Source organism: Diuraphis noxia, unplaced genomic scaffold (assembly GCF_037042655.1).
Source record: "Diuraphis noxia isolate RWA-SAM2 unplaced genomic scaffold, SU_Dnox_SAM2 contig0004, whole genome shotgun sequence".
Classification (NCBI taxonomy): domain Eukaryota; kingdom Metazoa; phylum Arthropoda; class Insecta; order Hemiptera; family Aphididae; genus Diuraphis; species Diuraphis noxia.
The window spans coordinates 12,798,780-12,820,859 of NW_028301714.1; the positions used below are offsets into that span (position 1 = coordinate 12,798,780).

The window sequence follows — 22,080 nt, forward strand, 5'->3', positions numbered from 1 at the left end:
GTTGATATACACGTAATCAAAAATTATATTAAATATTAAAATAGGTATATTATTATTGTTTAAAATTTAGGCGTGAGCTTGTTTTTATGGATAACATGATTTTGTTGTTTTATTTATTTTTTGGTACTTCGAGTGTTTAAATTACGAATGTACGTATATGAGGTTATAAACGTAGTTCATAATGCTATACAATTTATGAAATATAAAAGTTTAAGTTATTATCTTCATTACCTAATGAATTAGTTAGAGTTATTAAATAGACAAAACCAATAATTGAATGAAATGGTTCACAGTAATTATCATTTATCTTTGTGTCTCATAGATATAATATGTAGAAGATATAAGCTAAAATAAATAATTCTTGTTTTAATACTTGAATTACACTTATTTTAAAATTAAATTGAATTGTGTATAAATGTATAATATATTAGTTATATTAATGAAATTAAAAGAGATTTTATTTATTTAAAAATTTGGGTCTGAAAACATAATTTTTACAATAAATAGACGATAAACGTACAACTATACTTGATATTTATCTTAAAGTATATGTATAATGAAATATCTACTTAAGACAATTCGACAAAAGTTATTCAAATTAATTGAATTGAGCTAATTGACTAATATGAACTAAGTACTATTTTATTCCCAAGTTATAAATATTATCTATTGATTTTATAATAGCAAATTTCATGGGAACATTATGGAATGAGGTATTAGCCAACATCAGCTTTCAACACTATATAGTACTATATTTTACAGGTTAAAAATATTCATGCATATTAATACCTATATACGTTTTATTTAAATGATTTAAAATATTAATAACGCTTGTAAAAATTATTATTTATTATTTTAATCTACTGGAAGACTTGCAGTATCTATAGTTCAGTAATCAAAATCCACGATGAACTACGGTAGGAGATGGTGTGCAATTGTTATTATACTACAATATATAAAATAATCTTAGAAAATAGAAGTGTTAGATACACAATTTGTTAAAAAATAATATAAAGCTATGACCATAAAATAATCCTAAACAATTTGATTCTGATTTAATAGTAGGTAAATAGACAGACTTAATATGTATTGTAATAGCACTATTGGTTGTATTTTCTAGGTAAATAATATTATATTTTAATATAATACAGGTAGGTAGTAGGTACTTACCCTTATAATAGTTGTACTACTTATACTATTACAACACAATATTTACATTATATCTATGTAAAATATAAATGCATACTATTTGGTTTATTAATTATAACTTATGGACTATGGTTAATTTGAATATAATATAACTAAATATTCTGTTATTACATTATACTATTCATAACTACGTAAATTGTATTACTGTATAAAATAATGATTATAAATATTTCTATATTCATTCCCATCAAAATTTGAATTTTCATAATATATATATTGCCTTATGGAGGGCTGGTTAAATTGAATTAATTACAGATTTCCATAATATGTCAATACCTGATAAATTATTTGATGAACATTATGTTCTTGAGAAAGAGTGATAGTATTTTTGAAATGTATATAAAATATAGTAATACTCCTTTATTTTAAATTTAAATGTGGTTTGTGTTTTATACTGCAATGATTAAATAAACGACTTATAGTCCATAAAAATATAAAAACAGTAGTTCTAAAATTAGTGTCATATAATTTTAATAATTTATATACTGATGTTTAACGGTTATAAATAGATTTTTAATTTTTTTAAATACTTCCATTTAATTAAAATTGTTTTAAATTATACAATGTATTAGAATATATTATTTTTACAAAAATGTCCTAAAACACTAATATTTAATAACACTTCCTCCAATAAATAAATAAATTTTTATGGAAGTTGAGATGTGAACAATATCATTACACCCTTTCTATTTGAAACATGTTATATTACAGTCAACATATTTACGCATCTTTGTGTACCATAAATGTATTCATATACAAGTAAAGGTAACGAGCGATATAATACAGATATAACATTACAAATAATATTGACATAAATATGAATCTTGGATAATATTGGCGAGTTAAGCAAATATTTAGCTAAATAGTTTAGGGGTTTCAGTTTTATAGTTTTAATTATATTGTGACTATAAAAGGTTTCATTACTTATAGTTTTACTTCCTTTATATATATCCACCAACTTTTTATAATTAGAAATTAATTAATTCAAGCAAATAAAATAATAATGATGAATCTTTATACCTAAGTAATTATTTTCATGTTTTAAGTTGATATTTAAGGACAGTGTTACAAGAAAAATATACTTATTTCGAATAATTTGCAGATTTTTTAAGAAACTCTTCAAATAAATTAAACACCACCCTTTATAGATTATAAATTGATGACGGATAATAAATATTATTTAAAAATAGTATATTTTTAAGCTATTCACTATTTAGTGTGTTTAAATTTTATATAAGGTCTGTTTTAATCTTTCAATGATTATCATAATGTATATAATATTCTAAACAGAAAATAATAAAATATTTTTATGGGTATAAAAATGAAATGTCTACTAGTTTTTATTGAATTTTAATAAAACAAATTACTACCTTTTTTTTTTTTTTGAAGGGACCAAGTTGGAAATGTTTTGCACAATACTACCACCCGGCACATAACTTTTATTCACCAATTATCTAACTTTAAAGTCATAGGTGATAGGTTCATAAGTGTACGGGCCTCTAACCACCCTGAAAAGATAGCGTTCAGTCAAAAGAATTGCTACGTACTTATCTACCCTACCCGTACACCTCTTTCCTGCCTGTCTCGCCCAGCAGCCTCTTTATGCCCGAGATATGGCCTCCACCATCTTACAGTATCCGCCTTTGTTTTCTGTCGACGCCTCGATCCGCTGTTTTCTCGACGTGTCATCAGGGAGGAGCTCCTGCTCCGGCCCCATAATGATGTCTGGGACATCCTCTGGCCGTAGTTGCCGATCTATGCATTGTTCCATCTCGATCGAGCCTGTCCCTTGCCCAGAACGGAAAAGTTAACAGAATTATACCTAATACGTAGTTTGTGTGACTCAGAATTTATAATACGATATTTCGATGTTTGAATATTAGGAATCTATTTTTAATTGTTCTGTTGGGAAAATTTGTTTTATTTGCCGTTCAGTGGAACAACGAGCTATTAATAAATCCAGAAATTTGAACTTTGGGTATGGTCATATGTGTTGACATAAATTATTATGATCTTTTGTCGTTTTATGAGTTGCACCAGTTAGACTATTATACTACGCAAGAATAGACATACTTTTTAGTTATTTTGTTTATTTTTCATTAGTTTTTTTAAAAATTTATTTGAATAAGGGGTCGTTAATATTATATCATATTATTATTTTCAATATTATAGAAATTCGTTCGTACCAATTGTATCTTACTATAGAATTTGACGATTTGAAATTTTTATTTAAATTTTTACATTTAATTTTGAGTAGTATATTTTAACTAATGAGCACCATTATTTTAAATTAAATGGTTTATGTCAAAAACTTGAATAACGTTAATTATCCTTCTAAAATGTGTTATAGAATGTATTGGGCAGAAAATATATAATTTCGGATGTTTGATCTCATCTTTTTCATCTATTCTTATGATGTATTAATATTTGAATTTAAAAAACTATGATAAATCATTATTTATTATTATGTTTTTATTTCTCAATAATATATACACCTTTATTAATAAATGTACATCAATATCGACTAGCTGATATACTTGTACCTATATTCGAATCTGTACCTATCCTTATTTATATATATAAATTGACAAATAAATTGAATCGTGTCGAATAATTCTAAGCTGATTACACATCACGTTGTAATTTTCTCTTCAACCTTTTTCGACTTAATTCAATTTCAAAGATACTCTAATTATAAAAATATACACATATTCGTTTCCATGTTCCAAATTTGCAATTTAGATATAAATCACTCTAAATGGGAGTATATTTTTTTTCTCCTAGGTATGACAAAAATATCATATAAACGTGTTTGTTTTATAGAAATTTGTATAGGTATTGCATATAATATGAACCATAATATTTTCAAGGAAAAATCATTTTGACAAAAGTGAAATTTAATGCCTGGCGGGACATTGGCTCCCAAAAGACTTGGTACGTGTATACAATAATAATGAATAGATTACCTATTTTCGATGGAAGCATGTATATTTTTGGTCACAGCGATGTAGGGAGGATGAGAAAAGAGAGTAAAGAAATTAATCTAAATTCAGATATACCGATAAGGGGATTGACAAAACGCAAATAAATCGTTTTACTACGATATTGTACAACCTTTTGCTCATGAACTGTGTCTTGATTAAAAACTATATACTACGTTTTTGTTTTCCGTGGCTGTGGCCTTTCGTGCCAGTTGTTTGTTGTACTCCATATACCAATTTCCCGTGTTTTTAACGGTTTATGCTTTCTTTTATTTTAGTTTTCTTACTGATTTTTGGTGAAAAAAGTACGTATATCAAACTGTGTTGGTTAGAATAAATTCAATGTCATTAAAAATTATCGATAATATTCAGAAAGAACATTACTGACACAAACGTTTATTTTATCCACACCAACTAATTTCTACTGTAATTTTTATTTAAACTAAAGGTTATACATATATTATTGAAAATAATGTGTAAAAATAAACATAAATATAATAACTTAATTGCACTTGATACAAAATAAAATAAAATATATATCACAGAATGATTAGTTATTGTATTTACTTCATTATTATTTAATATTCATTTTGTTTTATAATATTTATTTTATTTATTGAAACGTACCTTTACAGTAAATAGTTAGCTGAAGATGAGCATATAAAATATACATACTTTTAATATTGTTAATCTGTCATAGTGTCAGTCAAACAGATTTTACAATTGAAAATGTGTATAAGGCATATAGTCTCGTAGAAAAATTCTTTTAAACGTTTAAAGTAGTTTTGCGACACCTGAGTACCGGACGATTTAAATATAAACTTTGAAATACACGTGAAATGTTTAAATCAATAAATAGTATGAATACTATAGTCTACAAAAAATGTGTTCGTATTTTAATCTAATGAAATTTTAAAATGTTTTTTGTTTTATTTTATATCTATTGAAAAACAATTTTCTTATATTTTTTTACATCTAGATTAGACTTTATATGTTTTTATACACTTTATAAATAGTCGAAAATTATTAATAAATTTTAATTATGTAATACACTAATATTTGATTTTCGTTTAAATAATAATAAGGATAAACATCATTATAAAACCAATATTCTGGTATCTTCTCATTTTTACAATAACTATATGTATCATTTAGGAGGAGAAGGTAATAGATAATGAATTGATCAGTTAGTTATGGATTGTATGCACCAATTAGTTATATTGTTTTAGTGAATAGAATACTATTCCTATGCATTATTTTTTGATAATAATTAGTATCAGTTCTTAATGCTTATCCATTTCATTTAATACTTAAAACATTACATTTTTTTTATTCTCATTCAACAACCTACAATTTAAATTTAAAAATTTGTAATAGAATATTTGTAATATGAATATATATATATATATATATATATATATATATATATATATTAAATTAATTAATAATTCTTTAAATATATTTTAATTATGCTTGTTGAAATAATAATAATAATAATAATAATAATAATAACAATAATAATATAATTAGTGTGAATGAAATTTTTGAAAAATTATTAGCAGACATTAAATCAGTTCACAATAATAATAACTTATAAGGAAATGTTTTCTGTTGATGTTAAAATATAATAGAACTTGTTTTTATGATTAAAACATATTAAGATAAATACTACTTATATATACTCATTGTAAAATATAATAATGTGTTTGAATAAAATCTGGTAGTGCACCGTAAAATATTTATAATTTACAGAAAAATCAAAGAAAGCGAAGATATAAATAATATAGATACTAAAGTGAAGGATATAGGTTAGATAATAGATATACAAATGTATAGAGATTGGCGTAGTTAATACAAATGTAAAAAAAATAAACAATTATAAAACATTAGTGAAATTTATTAAACAATTAGAACTTAGAAGTTAATACTATTAAGACGTGTTAACTGTACCTATACCTAGACGGGCTATACGTAATACTTATATGACGAGTTGTAATGAACGAAGTATAAATGTCTACCAAGTGTAGGTTATAAACATGTTTTTATCTAAGCTAAAAAATATTTCAAAACAATATTAGGTAAGTATTCAAGATAGTTTCTTTAAAAATTAAATAAAAACAATTCACTCCAACTTTTTCTTATATAAAAATATGTTGTCTTCCAATAGGTATTAACTATAAAGCATGTTAGTACTCTCTCTATTTCTATTGAATAAAAACAAAAAACAGACAACAATTAAAGAACTGATGAAAAACGTGAAAGCAAAAAAAAAGAAAATAACTTAATTGATACTTCATCTTTAAATTTGTACAGTGAAAACTCCATATAACGAACTTTAATTTAATGCAATTTTCTATTTAAAGAATTATTTTTGAGAGCCATGGCTTTCATTGTTACAAATATGCAATTCTATTTTACAAATTTCTCCAAATTATGAGTTTATTTTATTCCCGATGTTACTTTGATATATGGAATTTTCACAGAATATTTATGAGTTTGTAATCAAACTTATTTTGTAAAATGTTACTTTAGTAACAATACTTGAGATAGTTTGATGTTATGATGTAACCGCAAGAAATAAAGTGCACGAAAATTAATTATTTCAAACAAGTTATAATAATTATCACACCTTTTAAATATTCAAAATTATATATTTGTATATTACTATCTTATAATTAAATTAAGAGGACGTGAATCACGTGATACCCGCATGTGTTGTCTCAATCTTACAAATGCGTAACATGGTACATTTTTCGCTCAGCAGAACACGTATAGCTCTGTTAACTTAAAAATTAGAGTAAACTGACCTCTTATAAAATTTAAAGGTAAGATTATTATCTAGACAACCTCATATGCTTTTTATTTTATATCAAATTTAAAGCGAGTTATGAGTATTTTAAAATTGTAAATTTCTTGTGCATCTTAAAATACTCATAACTTCCTTTAAAATTTAAATATAATAAAAAGCATATGAGATTGACTAGATAACAATCATACCTTTAAATTTTCTAAGAGGTCAATTCACTCTAATTTTTAAGCAACCGGAGCTACACGTGTTCTGCTGAACGTAAAATTTACTATATAGGTAATGCACTTGTAAGACAGAGACAACACATGCGGGTATCACGTCCTCTTAAATTTCTGTAATTAATTAATTATTTCAATGATTGATAACTATTTATTTTTTTAATAATTAGTCTTCCCTGCAGATAATGTATCATAGCCCATTGGTATGAGGTGTAAATTAAATCTAAAATCAAATGAATAATGTATGTAATAACTAATAATTAATAATAAACATGCCAAAAAACTTAGTTAAAAAATGATTCTCACTATCTTAAAACAATCGAATAACTGTTAGACTAGGGTGTCTTTTGTGAATTTCTGTCTTGTATGTTCTTATGTTTGAGTTGAAAGTACGAATAATCGGTAGCCATGAACTCTAAACGACCAATCCAAACGTGTGTAACTGTATCAGTGTTGTACGAGACCCTAAATTTATATACGTGAACTCGAATACGAACTGACTGTTATAACTCCCCCTTAACTCATGGAAAGGGGTGAAGATTTCACTAGTCTAGCGCGTAGTACGGCGGTGGTTTGATAGGGGAATAGAGGAAACCCATCAGATCGACGTTTTCCGTTGATGGGAAGGGTAAAAGAATAAAATTTTACGGCACAAAGTTTTTCCGAAGCTGGGATCTGATTCGTTAGTTTTATTGTTATTTGTGGTGGTTGTACATTAACACTTATTTTTTATGATTAGGTTAGCGTTCCCTTCCCCGTGTAAGTGAATAAAACAGTCATTAATTATGACATAATTAATGTTTTTTCGCTAACTTGACTGTTTGCGATAAATTATTGTAATGGTATTTTATTTTATGTTGAGTACCAAACAGTATTAAAATATGTATTTGATACTCATCTATGGTTATAAGTTATAACCATATAAAAAATATTTGTGTTTAATAATCTGTAGACTCTATGTATTTTGCTCTTAAATGCAATATCTATGGGTAATAGTATACATCTGCAGAATATTTTCAGTATTGGAATTTTAATAAAATATTTATTTGTATGAGTTGTGATTGATGATGTACAAAATTATTTATCTCGTTTCGCTTAAATTAATTTTGTGTGTATCAGATCAGATAATGTTGTTATTAGTTTATCTTACAAGTTACGACTCACTTAAATGACAAAAAATTACATACATACAGATAAGATAATATGTTCTAATTTATTCTAAACCATTTAAATATTTATTTTTTTTTATTTTTTATTAGAAATAAACAATCTATACAAGTATATGTAAAATAAGCTTATGTGCTAAGCTTATATTATGTTTATGTGCTAAATATTAAATTTTGATTTGGAAGATCTCGTTTACGAGTTTCTGGATGACGGCTGACTTATAACTTTATTAAATTAACAATAACGTTTCGGTAATATATATATATATATATATATATATATATATATATATACATTAATCTAATAGATTTGGTTGTTTAACATAGTATAATAATAACAAATAAACTTCATTGTAAAAATCCCTTATGTACATAACTATTTAATCTAATTGTAAGCTAATAACCATTATCTTGATGCTGTAATAATAATAACAAATAAAATAGAAAACACCAAACAACAGAAAAGTGGTTTAAAAATTATTTTATTTTATTTTATACCTGAAACGTTATATATTTAATTTACTTCACAACCTGTGAAGTTTGTATAAGTACTTATTAATCTATCGGCGTTATAAATATTGTGAAACTATGTCATGGTAATATGGTATTTTATTTAGTAGATATAAAATTAGAAACTAAATTAACGAAAGAAGACTATAAAAGACTTTTTTAGAATTTGAAATTCTAATTATTTTAATTTTTGAAGGGTCACAAACATAATTATATTATTATTTTAAACGTTAACCAAAGTTTATCTTTTTAAGTTAATTAGTAAGGTACCTATTTTGTATCCAAAACATTATCTAACTCTACATTGAAAAGGATTTTTAGCAATTATTGTCTTGCTAATAATAAATACTTGCAATTGCTTATAAGTTATAATATTATATCGACGATCGCAAAGTTTATATACATTAATTATTCATTAATTACTAATTTATGTTAATAATTTTTATTTTAAAATTACTATAGAATATTTTTATTTGTATACATTGTGTAACACCTTTATTGTTTATTAATTTAATAATGTTACGGGCAACTACCCAGAAATAGAAACTTGGAATAATTAGGTACCATATTTAAACATATAATATATAGAAACATTCATAAAGGTATATAACAATAATATTCACAAAATAAAACATAAAAATTATATAATCATCCTTAAAAAATAAAAAATAAATATACACAGGGTGTAACAGAAAGACCTGACCGTAAAAAGAAAAAATATGCTAATTCAACGTATGACAAAAAATATTAATATTTATGATAAGTATAGTATAAATAATTTAAGAAATATAATACTCATGTCAGTAAATTCTCAAAAATCATATTTTTAAAAAATTGATTACGTTCTAAATTAATTTAACTAAAAAAATATTGGATTTCGAAAAAATTCTTATTAGTTTATTTAGTTTTCTAATACAATAGTTTGTGATAAAATTCTGTTTTCGTCAATAATTTAGGATGAATGAAATCATACATTTTATCATTGTATTGGATTATTTTATATTGTATATAATCAGTTAAAATATAATTTTTATATTTTTAGTTAAGTGAAGATTGTGTTTTTATGTACCTACATGTTTTTTCGTCAGTAAAGATTCTGATTTTTTTTTTTATAAAGCAACACTACTATACAACAATTTCATAATATTTCATAATATAATCATATATGGAAATGTTATATAGTTAGTAATATAAATAGAACGATATTTACGGTATGCTTGTTTAAAAAAAATGTTTTCTAAGAAAAAGAATTGAAGAAGTTCAAAAATAATTCTTACGGGCATTCAAACATAGAATTAGTAATTACGCATCATGCAGTTACGTGGTCACCTTCGACCAGCAACACGACTGTCGTAATCGCGCTCTTGTATTTATAGCTTTCAAATCAAAACAGTCAAACTACGTGTAAATCCAGGTAATATAAATATTTACCTTTCAGTAGATTTTCTGAAACTCATACCCGCCCCAAATTAACATTCCTATTCCAAAAATGGGTGATTCACCCACAAATTCTAAAAGTCTGAAAGATAAACTAATCCAATTATCCAAAACAACACATAATAATAAACCTTGTGCTATAATGTCCAATACCGTGCACACTGCCAATACAACAGATAACAATACTAATGAGCCACCACTACCTGCACATTACACCGATAAAGAAGCCAACAATGATTCAATTAAAAACATCAATTTAAATATCTACAATCATGATTCCACCGACAAGACCAACAGCATATTATAGAGTGTGGCCCAGTGATAAACATCCATCACATCAAAACATCAACACTGGATCCGAAAAATATGTCACTAGCAAAAAAAACGCTACCTAATTTAAAAAAGAACAAGCAATAGTTTTTGATTACATAGATAATATACCTCAGATTGAATATATCATTGCAATCAGCAAATTAATAAAACCAAAACATATCAAATTCGTTTCTCGCATATCAAATAACTGATTCTGTATATAACCACGATAATACCTCTCACAGAATTTTTCTATCCGATGACACACTCTCATGTTACTTATGCAAACTTTAAGGTCATGCTTTAAAATAATGTAAAAACCCACCATCTGAAGCCCCAAGCACCAAGATATATGAAGCTCCAGTGTATAACAAATCTTCAAGTGACTATAACGTCAGTGAAGATTTAGTAGAAATTAAAAATCCCACATTTGATGCACTCGGAGACCCAAAGGTCGACACCAATAAAACCAACTTTTCACAAACATCAGTTCAACCACCCTTCATTGATGCCCCATTAACAATGGAATTAACAATGGAAGATAACATAGTATTCCAAACCAAATAAGATCATCACATACCAACCTGCAAAAAAAAATAAAATAAAACGCAATATATCTGTCTAAAATATAATCCTACAACTCGATGAAATACTCGAACCTATTAAAACCAAATTTGAAGAAATATCCAACAAAAAAATAAATTATAATCAGTTTAAATTATAATAGAAAACTTGATTGACATACCTAATCCAGATACAGTACTAAAAAATTTTAACATTACAAGTTTGGAGATGATCGAAATGATAGAGATCTTTAAGCCTAAAATCGAAACCCAAAACATGAAAAACAGATTAACGAGACTGTGCAATTCTCTCCTTGACAAGGCTCTCTCCACTCAGCAGGTCCAAGAATAGAACTACCACTAGAACCGGTATCATAACTCCCTACAACAAGAATAATTATACTCAACTTTAAATATACAATACACTATAAACAATAAAAAAAAAAACGAATTAAAAACATAAATGAAATCAAATAACAATAATATAACTGTACTACAGTGGAACATGAATGGGTTCAATAAAAAATACGAATAAATCACTTTACTAATACATGATCACAACCAAGACACATATGTATCCAAGAAACAAATTTTAAAAATGACAATATAACAAACCTAGCTAATTATACGGTTATAATAAAAACAAGTTAAATAGTGCAAGGTCTAGCGGAGGAGTGGTCATCTATGTCAAAACAAATTACCTGAGCAGTCAATTAACTATTGATACAAATATTGAAGCGGTAGTTGTAAAAATTAAGCTATCTAATAATTATTTAAATATATGCAACATATATTTGTTAAATCAGAAGGCATTCACCGACACAGATATAAATAATATCATAAAATAACTACCGAAACTATTCATGATAGTAGGAGATTTCAACAGTCAAAATGTAATATGGGGATCTGACCAAACTGATCAAAGGAGCAAAGTGATAGAAAAAATTCTTGAGAAAAACATCATATTATTCATATTACTTAATAACACTGAACCCATAAGACTAAATCCCAATAAACAGCAACCTATCAAATATAGACCTATCATTTGCAAGCATAGCTCTAGCCCAACGAATCGATTGGAACGTTTCATCAAATCTAACCAGCAGCGATCATTTTCCTATAACACTACACATTTTATCTCGGTCTGATTATTCAAAAAATGAAACATCAGAGAGATGGAACCTAAAAAACCAAACTGGATCTTCTTCACTGAATTATTAGAATTAGAAATAGATAATATAAAACATATAGATACATCAAATACGAATAGTATAGAAAAATCTTTCACAGACGCAATAACAAAAACAGCTAAAATTTCGATAAAAAAACCATAATCAAGTCAAAACAACCGAAGGTTCCTTGGTAGAACGAAGATATTAAAAATGAAATAAAATCGAAAAAGAAGGCTCTAAATAATTTCAAAAATGTAAAAAATGCAAGTGATTATATAAACCTAAAAAACCATCGTACATATTTCAAATATATAATTAAAAAAAGTAAAAAAAGTCATGGGAAACTTTTATTAATAATATAAATGAAGAAGCAGATACCAAAATTATACGGAATAAAATACGATCACTTAAAGGGCTAAAAAGAAACTACAAAATAAACCTAATCGATAAAAACAACAATAATCTAATAACTAATACAAAAGAAATTTCCAACAAATTGTGAAAATACTTCCGTTCCAACAGCAATGATACATCTTACAATCCCAACTTCATCAAAATGAAAATCGAAAAAGAAAATATACATATTATTAATATCGTTGATTATAATTATGAAAATCAAGTAGAAATCAATTCAATAATAACTAGGGATGAGATATTATACACACTAAAATCATGTAAAAGTTTAAGTCCAGGGCTAGACGGAATCCAATTTATTTTCATACATTATTTTGTGCCAAAAAGTCAAATGTTATTACTAAAAATATACAACACAATATGGCTCGATGGATCTTTTCCATTAACATGGAAAAAAGGCATAGTCATTCCCATTAGAAAACCGTGAACAAGTATTTTTCGTACTGAAGGATACCAGCCAATAACTCTGTTACACATAATGTGCAAGGTCCTTGAAAAAATTGTAAATTTCAGACTAAATTGGTTCCTTGAAAAAATCAACTACCTAACTTTGACCCAATATGGTTTTAGAAAAATTCGGTCTATTTACGACAACCTCACAACAATAAAAGATGAAGCTGAACAAGCAATTCAAAACAAACAAAAACTAGGAATTCTCAGTATTGACAAATCAAAAGTCTACGACGTCACATGGAGACATTATATTCTATTAAAACTCAATAAAATAATATGCACCGGCAATATGCTAAATTTTATAACAAATAAAAAAAAAAATAAAACATAAAATCAAATTTCTGAAAACTTCATTCAAGAAAATGGCGTGCCGCAAGGTTCAGCACTATCTGTCTCACTATTTATATTTGCAATTAACAAAATTGATAAACAATGTAAACTTCCAATAAAAACCAACATATTTGCTGATGATGCTAAGTTCTCTAGTAGAAGTAAAAAACAAATTTAACCATAGTGACATAGCAATACAAATTCAAAACAGATTAGAGGAAGCAAAAAAAAAGAAACAATAATATAATTCTTATATGGATACCTGGAAATATAGGAATAGATGGCAATGAAAGTGCAGATAAACAAGCCAAACTTGATATCCACTCAAATGATGCACAATTCATGTACATTTCCTAGTGTGCTGACGTAAGAAAACAGATTAGACAAAACATAATCTCCCTTTGGCAAAACATATGGAACATCTAAACAAACAAATTAAATCAAATAAAAAATCGGTAAAAAGATGGAAATGAAACCCAAACATTAGTACCACAAATGAAAAAAAAAACTGAATCGAGATAGAATTGGACACTCTAAATTGACTCACGGATATTTCATGGAAAAAAACGAACCACCAATATGCCAAACATGTGGCACCACACTCATAATTAAACACATTTTTGGAGAATGCAGAATATACCAAATACAAAGAGAAGAACTAAACGTAAGCCACGACATCGGAATAAGTCTAGGTCCAAACCCTGAAAATGAATCCAACACAATAGAATTTTTCAAAACAATAAAAATAATAAACCTACTGTAAGTCACAACTAAAATATTGTAAAATTATTTAAATTATATATCATATTTATTATTATATAATTATATCTTACTAAAAAAGTAATGCGAGTGGGCCACGGGCCGTGTTGTCGAAGCGAAAATTTATTTGTGTAAATTTCAAGATCAATAAAAAAAAAAAGAGTTACGCATAAAATTTAATGCATTTTGTTTAGTCTATTTCGTTGTTTTCGGAATTTGACTTGAAATTTTATTAATTAGAGTAATATTAGTAAATGTTCAGAATCTTTATTCAGTTTTATAATAAACATAATATAGTATAGTAATATATATATAATATATAACATAATATAGTCAATAAAGTCCATAGTAAATTGAATTATACACATAATCGTTTTTGTTTGTATGCAATGATTTTTGGGTCCTTATGATACTTTAAGATTTTAAGAGCATAATACCTAGATGTATATTATAAATAATTTACAATATTGACAATTGACATACATGTATCAATATTGCCTATTTTAAGTGCCTTCTGATATTTAAACTCGTTTATTGAAATATTTACTTATAATAATATAATTTTAACTATTATTATTATGAAAATAATAATTTAAATTTTGAGTGGAGTTATTCGTTTATTGATTTTACAACGAATTGTGTTTTTATTTATATTATTTTAATTAATGTTTGAACTTCAGACTCTGAAGATACTTTTTATAGTTAAACAATTGATTCAATAATATATTTGCTGATAGGATTGTGAATCTAGTTGGTACAATGCAAGGTCAACAATAAGAAAGCGTGTAAGAGGATGTCGTTCTGTTATACTGCAGAAGGTTACATGTGGGTTAAGGTAATGGATGGTAATAAATTTGAATTCAATGACATAATATCATTGTCTAAGAAAAAAGATTTTAACGGAGATGGTTTGTCAGTCTAAGATATTTGAACTAAATAATTTGTAAATTTTCAATTTCAAAATTTGAGTTTTAAACAGTTATAAAAAAATGTACCTATGTATTTTTGATATTTTTCGACTGCTATTATATCAACTTGAACCTTGTATTAAATTGTTAAGTTATTTGCAAAACTTGTTTTCGACAATATTGATTCTTTTATTGGAGTTTATCAACTCCACCGTTTTAATATCAATTCGATTTCACTAAATAGTTGTTTATATTGATTCCGTCGGATATTTTTTATATTGCTTCCGCCAACTGTTTATTAAACAATAATCAATTATGATTGATAGGAGTGTACCTACCTAAATGTAATAAAATATGTCTTTTTTTACACAGTTGTGTATATCGAGTTATATGTTCAATGCTAATGTATATATTCTACTTTAACTTATTTTTTTACGAGTGCAGATTTGTAGTTTACAAATATTTAGTGGATTGATAGAATTGTCGCCTGGAGGAATCAGTATGCAAAAAAGTTCGGTGGAGTTGATACGCGGCGCAATCATAGGTTTTTTACGGTTAAAAAGGTAATTTCGGCGCAATTGATATGTGCCCCATTTATTTTGTTGTGATTAAAAAAAGTACATACCTACTTATAATTTGCTCCAAGTTTTTGTATACATATTTTCTACACATAGCATAGTTTGCTTTTTTAGTTATTTATAGGCATTTAAAATTAAGCATTTTTTTCCAATAAACATAAATAGAAAAATTTTCCCTTAGTCAAAAAAAATTTTAAATTTATTAAAAGGTTCTGCATATGCGCTATATACTGAAATTAAAAATAGTTGTGAAGAGTGTCAAGTTAAAATATCAAAAAACTTAGATATTTAATATTCAAGCAAAAAATTACTCTATTTTTCATTATACGGTATTAGCTGTTATAAAATTCGAACAAGTAGTTTACTATTTTCTCACTTATCAAAATATTTGTACTAATAGTTCTTAAAAATGGTATGAAAAAAATATAATATTTAATATTGGATCTAGTATTTGTTATATTTAGGTTATTTTTACAAATTGTTAATATTGATAGATTTAATATTATATACTGAAATTTTCAAATCATCATAACCCTCATATCTTATAAACCTATTATCATGTTCGTGAACCTATTACCTATCATGCGTTTTTGAATAACTGCAATATTAATGAAAAAGGAGGCCAGTGAGTATGATTTGTGTATCACTCTGTACATGAATAAAAGACAATATTTGTGCGCACAAACCACAGCAAAGTCTATCGCATTCGCTGTCTTGAAATTTGGTGCATAGATATAATATATTACTACATCCGAGGATATGCATCATGGAGCAAATTTTTTTAATTTTGTATTTTATAGAAGTGCTCAGGGTAAATCCTCTGATATTATTTAATTTGTTACAGGTAACGCCATGTAGTATGTATATTATTTCAGCTATAATAATTAATAAATATATCTAGTATATGAGATCAAAGGCATAAAGCAGATGACCCTTATGCAAATCCAGATTTCAATCGAATTTCATAAAATGTTCGTTAACGGTTTCAGCAAAAAAATAGTTATTAAGATTGGATATCATTTTAGACCTGTAATTTATGTATAGTCAAAACAACCCAAATAACTCTGTTAAAAATCTGCGATTTAATGGAGTTTAAGAAGTAGTAAATCGTAAATATTCGAGTATTTTTAATTTGTTCCTGACATCGCAGTACAAGATCAACTATAGTAATTATAATATAATGTTTGTCATATCTACTAATAATAACACAAAAACGGTTAGGAGTAGAAATGCACAAATAAAAATTTGTACACACACATAATACTAAGATATTATGCTACTGTAAAAGCATTTATTGGTTCGACCTATATAAGTTTACTAATATTATTTTTATTATTAGGGCTAGGATTTTGTATGAATTATAAAGCAGTAAACATATATTTAATTTTGTCATTCTAAATAATGCATACTAGCTACTAGATATTTTTCCACTATGAGGAAATTGAGGAATCATGCATATGTTTTTAATTTTTGGGTAAAGTGCAATGAGAATATATTTAGTTGTCATTCAACATTTTTTGGGAATTAAATTTGTCTTAGTCATAGGCGTAAATTTGGCTTGCTAGAAGGGGGGGCTAACGCTAAGATTATAATTTATAATTTTATAACATTAGAAATTTATAACAAGGCTATACTATTTTTTAGGGGGACTAAGCCCCCCTAAGCCCCCCCTCCCAAATTTTCGCCTATGGTCTTAGTTTTTATTGTGTGGGAATGCCGATTTCTTTCTGTGAGCTAATTATATAAAGCACGATTACCTATTAATTTTTATTGTAACTTTATCCTCTAATAAATCCATAATGAAAATTTAAAATTGTATCATAAATTTACTGATTTTATTGTATTGGAACAAATTATCACAATAATATGTGTGGAATTTTCATCTAACATTATATCTAGCATTGGAATCAATTTTGCCCAAGTAAACTTTATTTATATAAAATATGGAAAAATACTGAAAATTAAATTTAGACCATTTGTATTCTTTTAAATATTGGGTGCAAAGCATCACCATTCAGGAACATCACCATTCACAAACTGTTTTAAAGGCCAAATTTTTAAAGGACGAACCTAGCAAAACAAAAAAAATATTCTTTACTAATGCTATATTAAATTTTAAATCATAGCCATTATTCTTATTATCATTATGTGAAAACTTGTTATTATTTACGTTTTCAGTAACAAAAACAATACATTTTCAGGGTAAAGTTATAGATATTATGCCAGTTTTGTAAATTATAGATATTGTGTTGCACGCTATAAATAATTAATGGAAAATAGTTTCATTTAGGTGGCTTGGTGAGGCGCAGTCGTATGCTCAATCTACGGAAACGCACTGAGCGTACGTACCGGCCGCAGTTGCTAGCTCACGGATGGGTGACCACCCGGGATTTTTAGCAACATATCTTGCCACGCATACACAAACACGTGTTACAACCCTTCTCACTTAAAAACCAACAAACAAATATACAAAAATAACCCCTACTGTACCACCCCACACCCAATGGCCTATTTCCGCGGGTTCCTCTAAAAAAAAAAAGTTTCATTAAAATTTATTGATCTTATAACTTATCTTTTCGCGGAACTAATATTTTGTAAAAAAAATAATTTGATGTATTATTTGTATGAATTTAATATTATTTATCTAACGATTATTTTTATTAGTAACCTACATGGTTCAAAGGAGTTTAATATTTTTTATTTTGCAACATATATTTTTTTTAAATTGTGTTTTCATAAAATGTATCATGTATCAATTATGAACGTTTTATAATATTAACAATATTTTTTATTACCTATTTAATGTTATTTTAATTAGTTGTTTTTAATTTCTATAATGCTATAATTTCATTGTTATAGCCTATTAAAGGCCCAAAGTTATAACATAAATATTATATCTAAATTGTGACTTGAGATTTATTTTTTTATTTTTTTATTGATCTTTATAGCTTCGGCGACATGGGCCATTAGCTTCATACATAATTTACATTATACTATTCTTAAAACTATATTTATTCTAATTAAATGTATTTATCTATTTTAGTTGTCCTGAGGAATGACATGATTTTTTCGGGTTGACAGTCGGGTCCGATTGATTCGTATAAGTTGGTTGATATATCTGGTTTTTCTCTTTCTTCTTCATTTGATCGGCATTCTGTCATCAAGTGTTTTACTGAGAGGTTTACTCCGCATGTGGTGCATTCTGACGGTGGTTGGTGTGTCCGATTCTGAGTCGGTTTATTATTATTTCGGTTTTTCTTGAAATTTTGTATTGCGGCCAGGGATTTATGTTGTGTTTTATTTCACGTAATTTGTTGTTTTGGTTTGACCAGTGATTTTGCCATATATTTTGAGTGATTATTTTTATGTGTTTTTTTGTGTCTAATATTGTGTTACTTTTTTGTTTGGGAGTTTCAGATACTATGGCTATGGCTTCTTTTGCGTGATGATCGGCTAATTCATTTCCGTGAATTTTGCAATGTCCTGGTGTCCAAATTATTTGGACGTTCTTGTTTTGGTTTTTTAGATTATCGATTTGATTTATAATGTTGGCGGCAATGTCGTTGGTTTGGAATATATTTTGGATGCTATTGATGGAGCTTAGGGAGTCTGTGAATATATTGAAGTTTTGTTGAGGATAGTTTTCAATATGTTTAAGAGCGGATATTATGGCGATGGCTTCGGCGGTATAGATTGAGCATATTTTCTTTTGCAGTTTATTATATGTTATTATTTCTTTGTCAATTATGATTGCTATTCCTACTCCTTGTTCGCTTTTGGATGCGTCGGTATATATGTCTTGTCCTAAATATTTATTTTTAAGGTCGTAGAATTGACTTTTGAAGATTTCTGGGATGGTTTCTTTTTTTTGTTTACTGCAAGTTCTGTGTTTAAGTTGATTTTGGTGGACCATGGGGGTGTTTGTATAATTGAGTATTTTATTATATTTGAAAAATCTAATTTGTATTTTGTGGTAATCTGATTGATATGGTCTGGTATTATTTTTTCAGAGTTGTTTCTGGTTAGTCTTGCGGCGAAATTAAGTGCTATTTGAATTCTTCGGATCCAGAGAGGGAGTTCGCTAGCTATAATGTAGATGCTTTCAACCGGGCTGGATTTGAATGCGCCGATGGCTAGGTGTAGACATGTGTTGTGTATTGGGTCTATTGTTTTTAAAGCACTGTTTTTGGCTGATAGGTAAACTTCTGCGCCATATTCTAATTTTGACCGGATAAGTGATTTATGTAATTGACTTGAGATTGTTTATTTTCGTAAACCTGATGGTGGATTTGAAATGCTTAAAAATTAATTTCGTAAAAAGAAGTTTCGAAAACTAATACTTGACTTTTTTGGTACAAAATAGACAACTATATAGCCATTCAATTTTAATTAGGTACCTATGTTTCAGTATTTCAGCTTTTTACTTGATGGGTTATTTTTGTACAAAGTACTTTATATATCTCACAAGTTTACTCATTGCTTATGATACTGTTAAGTTTCACAAATACAACTTTCGTGTAAAATGGAATGCTTTTGTATCTTACCATATAGGTATTTTATTTGTCTTTGTTACTTACTTCCCTAAGTTATCTATTTTATTTTAACATCTGGCAGATCGTCTTTATTTAAAAAAATCTATCCATCCAATGTAATACCTACTCGGAGCCTCAAATATAAAAAGTAGGTCAGCATTTCGGTGGTGGATGTTTGTCCATCGTCCCTTCGATCCTCAGACAGGATAGTATAATTTTACTGTATTCAATAAAAAAACGATTCTGAATGGACGAGGGAATCATTTTTATTTAATTTTATTCGTTTCTATATGGCGATAAATAAACTGTTTTAAGAACAGCTTAAGATCGATTTATTTTAATTAATATTTTTAATAGATAATTTATATAATTATAATTATAATTTATAATTAGGAAATATAAAAATGAAAAAAAAAAGAAAAAGCTCAAAAGTCACTCAAATGTTTTGAAAATTTTACCATATCTAAGTAAGTAAAAATAACCTAAGTTTCAAGTTTTTACAAAAGTTTTTAACCGAATTACAACAAAAAAAACTTCCAAAATTAAAATGTCTATAAATAGCTCAAAAATGGCTAAAATTTTCCAAACTTTAAAACGTAAGGAACAAAATCTAAAACACAACAAAAAGATCTCTTATTATTTTTAATTTGAAGCAATATTTCTGGTAGAAAACGTCGTCCGTAATTATTTAATATTATAAAATCGTGAAATCGTACGTTTTTTCTCCTTTAACCGCTTTTGTTTCGAGTACCGTTTCGAAAATCGAAAAATAACTTCTCTAAAGTACCAGCTCAAGAACATTCTCTTTCAGAAAAGATGCTACATTTGATACTTTTGAGCACGTTTAGAGGGAAAAAATTAACAGAATAAAAAAGAAAAAGAAATAAACATCATTATAAAACCAATATACATTCCTTGCTCCGCTCAGAATCTAAAATACAGGGAATTTCAGTAAATTAATACACATCTAAAATTCTAAACCCTGTAAATATCAATTTATGCGCTATTAATCACATCTGTATACTTTGATTGATTAGTTTATAAACAAGGGATTCACTCTCATTTTTTCCTTTAATATTTTTAAATTCTGATTTTCAGAATTTTTAAATATATTTAAGGACATTATATTTTAGAATAGTTGTTTCTGCATAACAGCTTAAGCTTATAGAAAAAAAGGTTAGTTATCATTTTAAAAAAAAATTATCTTGCCACAGACTTTTTATATGGAATAAAAATTTAAATCTAAATAATTGATAATATGTCATAATAAAAAAAAATTCTAAAATTATACATATTATCAAATGAAAAATGTAGCTGAGTATTTTTGGTGAATCTTTCTGTGTATCTGCAAACGCATACATACCATTATTTTTAGTTAAGGTTTAATAGTATATGTTTTTAAGCTTTCGTCTTTATTGCTGAATTGTAAATTGATTTTACAAATTTGTGCATCTTGATAGTTAGAATTGTGATTAACACCGTGTCAATTCCGTCGTTCAGTAAGACGAATGCTTCCATGTTAATATTTGCTGTACTTTGAGAATTAAAGGTCAGTCTGTTCATACAACGAATATATATTTTATAGTATATTTCCATTTTGACTTTTTGAGTGTTATATGTATAGGTACGTATAAAGAAATGGCTTTATAGTAACTAATTAATGGCTTTCCTGTGTTCAAATTTATTAATTTAAAAGTCTTAATAAAATACGTGTTTACACTGCCTGCAT

The 22,080-nt window shown here is 26.7% G+C and overlaps 2 protein-coding genes across 2 annotated transcripts in view; one reads left to right on the top strand and one right to left on the bottom strand.

Moving 5' to 3' along the window:
• LOC107173572 (dopamine receptor D4-like) overlaps positions 1-22,080 on the top strand; it is a 163,703-nt gene that overhangs the window by 149 nt on the left and 141,474 nt on the right. The gene's annotated exons all lie outside the window — the stretch shown is intronic.
• Positions 19,001-19,732, bottom strand: LOC149055720 (uncharacterized). The gene has a single exon (XM_089226933.1). It carries the CDS (start codon positions 19,730-19,732, stop codon positions 19,001-19,003), a length of 732 nt encoding a protein of 243 aa, XP_089083059.1.